General features: G+C 35.9%; 1 protein-coding gene across 1 annotated transcript; it reads left to right on the top strand.

Annotated features, from left to right (window-relative positions):
• The first annotated feature begins 390 nt into the window (after positions 1–390).
• On the top strand, positions 391–4312 carry LOC108740034 (tetratricopeptide repeat protein 36 homolog). The gene is made up of 4 exons (XM_018474205.2): positions 391–536; positions 2395–2586; positions 3065–3240; positions 3998–4312. The coding sequence occupies exons 1-4, from the start codon at positions 428–430 to the stop codon at positions 4070–4072; spliced, it is 552 nt and encodes a 183-aa protein (XP_018329707.1). The 5' UTR covers positions 391–427; the 3' UTR covers positions 4073–4312.

Genomic DNA, 4312 nt, shown 5'->3' with positions numbered 1-4312 from the left:
CAGCTGTCCACGCGGACGCATCGCTCACTCAAGTAGGAGAGAGACAGATGTCGAACGCTGCCGAACGCGGAGGCCGATTGTGCCTCTTTGTCGCTTGTTCCGCGCTCTCGCTTGCACTTCAAGCCTTAAATGGAACGCTTAAGGGCGTGGTAACGCCGCATGAGTCATGTTTTTTCGTGCGTGCAGCCGGCTCCATCGAATTATAAGACGTTGTCACGTCAAAAAATTATTTGAACTTATTGCGAATTATCCTAGCGGAATTCGAGTTCGTATAAAACAAGAGGAGGTAACGCGCTTGGAATTCAACGGAACGCTCAGCCTGAATCGGTTTTCCGGCTCCTCCGTCTCTTTCTTTCACGATATGTAAAGTAGTTTTCTAATTATTTCTAAGCAAACAACGCAGACAAGTAAGTCAGTGCAGCGGGAAATGGCGAAGCTGAGTGTTCACGACCGTGCAGTGCTGAGCTGCATATTTAACCCCAGTTTACCCCTAGACGCCATCGTCGAGGCCGAGGACGTAAACATGCACCTAAGAGGTACGTAAATTGCACGTGTACTATGTACCCTTACAATTACATGCATGCGAATTTTCAATAGAAATTTCGTTAAGTTAAGGTAGAAATTTCCACGTCACATAACATATAATAAGTAAGTACAGTTGAACTTGATTATAACAACATTGGTTATAAGGACAACTCTGATTTAACGTTAGGTTTTACGATAATAGACAAGTAAATCGTCATCATCATTATCAAAGGGTTGTTAGTCTTGAAATTCGCATTCCTTAAAACTAGAACATCCCACACCCTTAACTATTTGTGAACAGTAATCTAATCTGGGTCTACCTCTGCCTTTCGTAACTCATATTTGTGCTTCCAACATGTCTCCAACTGGGCCTTTATTTCTGAGGAGGTGTCCTACCCTCTATTCTCCTACTCCTCATTTCTAACTGGTTGCTCTATTATGCCAAACTCAACATAATCATTATCGTCATCATCATCATCATCGTCATCATCATAGAATCGTCAATCCTGAGACTGTATGAACACGCATCTCCACTCGTTCCTGTCCTGAGCTATCCTTGATATTCTCTAAAACTAGAACATCCCACATCCTTAACCATTTCTGAACAGTAATCTAATCTAGGTCTACCTCTTCCTTACTTAACTCATATTTGTACTTCCAACATGTTTCCAACTAGCCCTTAATTTCTGAGAAGGTGACCTACTCTTTCTAACTCCCCTCATTTCTAACTGGTTGCTCATTTATGCCAAACTCAACATGGTTATTACATTTTAGCATAAATGTTAGGGATATTTTTAATTATCTTTATTCATATTCTTAGATATATGTTTTCTGTTCTGTTAGTAATGGTTATCTTGTGCCCTCAAGATATTTCTTGCAAGGCTGGTTTTTTANTATTACATTTTAGCATAAATGTTAGGGATATTTTTAATTATCTTTATTCATATTCTTAGATATATGTTTTCTGTTCTGTTAGTAATGGTTATCTTGTGCCCTCAAGATATTTCTTGCAAGGCTGGTTTTTTAGAAAGTTACATGCTTTGAATTGATGCACGAAGAATTACGAAGAACCGACCCATAGCAGGTACTGTAGGGGTAGCTTTCTAAAAAGTCCAACAATAGATATAGTCGTTCTCGAATAGTTGCCTTGTTAATACAAACTTTTTCCTTCGCTTATACTTTTTACAATAGTTTTTATCATTAATATATTGGTTATTGGAAAGTAACTCTGCTGATTATTTATTTGAAAGCCACCCCTTCAGATAAATATTTAACAATGGTCATTATCGCCGTCATCATCATCATCGTCATCATCATCATAGAATCGTCAATCCTGAGAGTGTTTGGACACGCATATCCATCCGTTCCTATCCTGAGCTAACCTTCATACTCTCTAAAATTACAACATCCCACATCCTTAACTATTTCTGAACAATAATCTAACCTAGGTATACCTCTTCCTATCTTAACTCATATTTATGCTTCTAACACGTTTCCAAATAGACCTTCATATCTGAGAAGGTGTTCTACCCTCTATTGTCCTACTCTTTCTAATACCTCCATATTTCTAACTGGTTCATCCTGAATTATCTGACCTCTTAGATACCTAAAATTAGCCACTTCTTCTATTTTTTCGTCCCGAATCTTTATATTCACCATCTCCCTACATTTTATTCCCTTTCATACCAATATTTTTATTAGATTCATCAGTAAATGACTTTATTTTCGCATATTTACCTAATAGAATTAAAAATCCAATTTTATAACTTTAATTAGACTACAATTAGGTATTATATTAGTTTTTAAGAAAAGAGTGTATTGATTTATGATTTTTGCATTTAAAGGTAAAGTTGCTTGCAAACTTTTCAGATGATGATGAAGAAAGCTATCAAGAAATTGAAAAAATTAAAGTTATGGAATGTAAAGCAATACATCTCGCTGAGTCGGGGAAAACGGACGAGGCGATAAAAATTCTCGAAGAAGCAATCCACCTTGCGCCTCAAAAAGCGTCGCTGTACAACAACAGGGCTCAAGTTTATCAATTAAAAAGAAAGCCCAATGGTAAGAATCCCAAGTAACATACACAACACCAAAAATGAATAGGAAATATAAAATACTCATTCAGTCAACTTCTAATACTCTATCTCCAATAAAAATAAATTCATAATAGGAAGGAAATCGCTGCAAACCAAGAAATAAAAATAATTTCCTTACTAAATAACTCATTATGTTAACAATTTTCACAAAGTTGGTCATTAAGATATGGAATTGATCAGTTTTTGAAGAAAAGTATAAATTCATATTTATATAAGAACTACAAAACCCCTTTTTCAAAAAATGGAAAGATGTTACCATAAACTGTATTTCTTGACCCAAAATGAATAGGTTGATGTTTTTTAATTTATTATTAACGGTTTTAGTTGGAGATACACCTTCAGTTCTCCTAATCCTAACTAATCTTCGTATAGCAACTTTTTTATCGACTTTGAATTTCATTTGATACCTACACCTGTTCATTATTACTTTCCGAATCTTTCAGATGCACTCGACGATTTAACTAAAGCTATCGAGTTATCTGGAGATAAGTTACTGAGAACGAAGCGTGAAGCCCTTTGTCAACGCGGTCTGCTGTACAGAAAAATGGAAAACGAAGAACTAGCAAGAAACGACTTCAACGAAGCTTCCAAATTGGGCAGCCAGTTTGCAAAAAATCAGGCAAGTAACAAAACTGTCATCGTCATCCTCATCATCATCAGATCATCCGTCGGACAAGCATCTTGACTTTTTCCTAACAAACTTAACACCAAAACTACAACTTCATACCTAAGAAACTGTTCTACCAACCTATCTTGCCTAAATCTTATCGACTTTCATTAGAAATAATTAATTACAATATCATTAAACACAGAAACCCACATATACGTGCACACACTGCGTAAAAACGTATGGTATTTAGCGTACTTCATTTGCAGCGGTCATACACGGTCGTGCAAATCACTAGCATTTAATATACGCCCGCTGTTTCATACAACCCTACAAAAAAAGTCAAACGGATTTAGCTCAAGACTGCGTGCCGTCTATGATATGTCCAGTCCAGTGTCTAGGATAATATTCCTCTAGAAACTCACGCATAATGCTATAATACTATTCTATACTTATTTATGACACTCAGACACTGGCATTCTTCTAATGATTTCGACTGTATGCATGCGTACGTAATACAAAACTGCAACATTAAAAGATGAAGAACTAACTACTCCAGGTTGCAACGTCGTATTTCTTTGCGCCCTACCAGGCCCGGACTGATCCCTTCAAGTACGTTTTTCTCGAAAACGGTGAACTTTCAGACCACAAAACGTCCACTTAATTTTCTTGTTTTATAGTGCCCTATCACCTCATGCAAACTTGCTACTTATTTCATAAACACCCTGCATACTCAGCGTTGCTACTGCTTTTTATGTTTTGTTTTCAGCTGATTGAAATGAATCCATATGCAGCATTGTGTAACCAAATGTTAAAACAAGCAGTTGAGAATTTGCAAAAGTGATCAAGAAACAACGTCTTTAAAAAGTATACTTTTACATACCTCCACCATAGATAGCTAAAATATATTTGTAGATATATTTAATTTACTAATACTAAGTAATAAATTTGATAACACTAAAGATATCTATCATTTTCCCAGAATTTCTTGCAGTGTAATTGTTATTTAAACTTTAACCCCAATTCTTGTATCATTAAACTACCCTTAAAGCTAAAATAAAAGTCAAAGCACAATTAATGTAAA

This window comes from Agrilus planipennis, unplaced genomic scaffold (assembly GCF_000699045.2).
Source record: "Agrilus planipennis isolate EAB-ADULT unplaced genomic scaffold, Apla_2.0 scaffold263, whole genome shotgun sequence".
Taxonomy (NCBI): domain Eukaryota; kingdom Metazoa; phylum Arthropoda; class Insecta; order Coleoptera; family Buprestidae; genus Agrilus; species Agrilus planipennis.
This window is presented reverse-complemented; position numbering and strand designations above follow the sequence as displayed.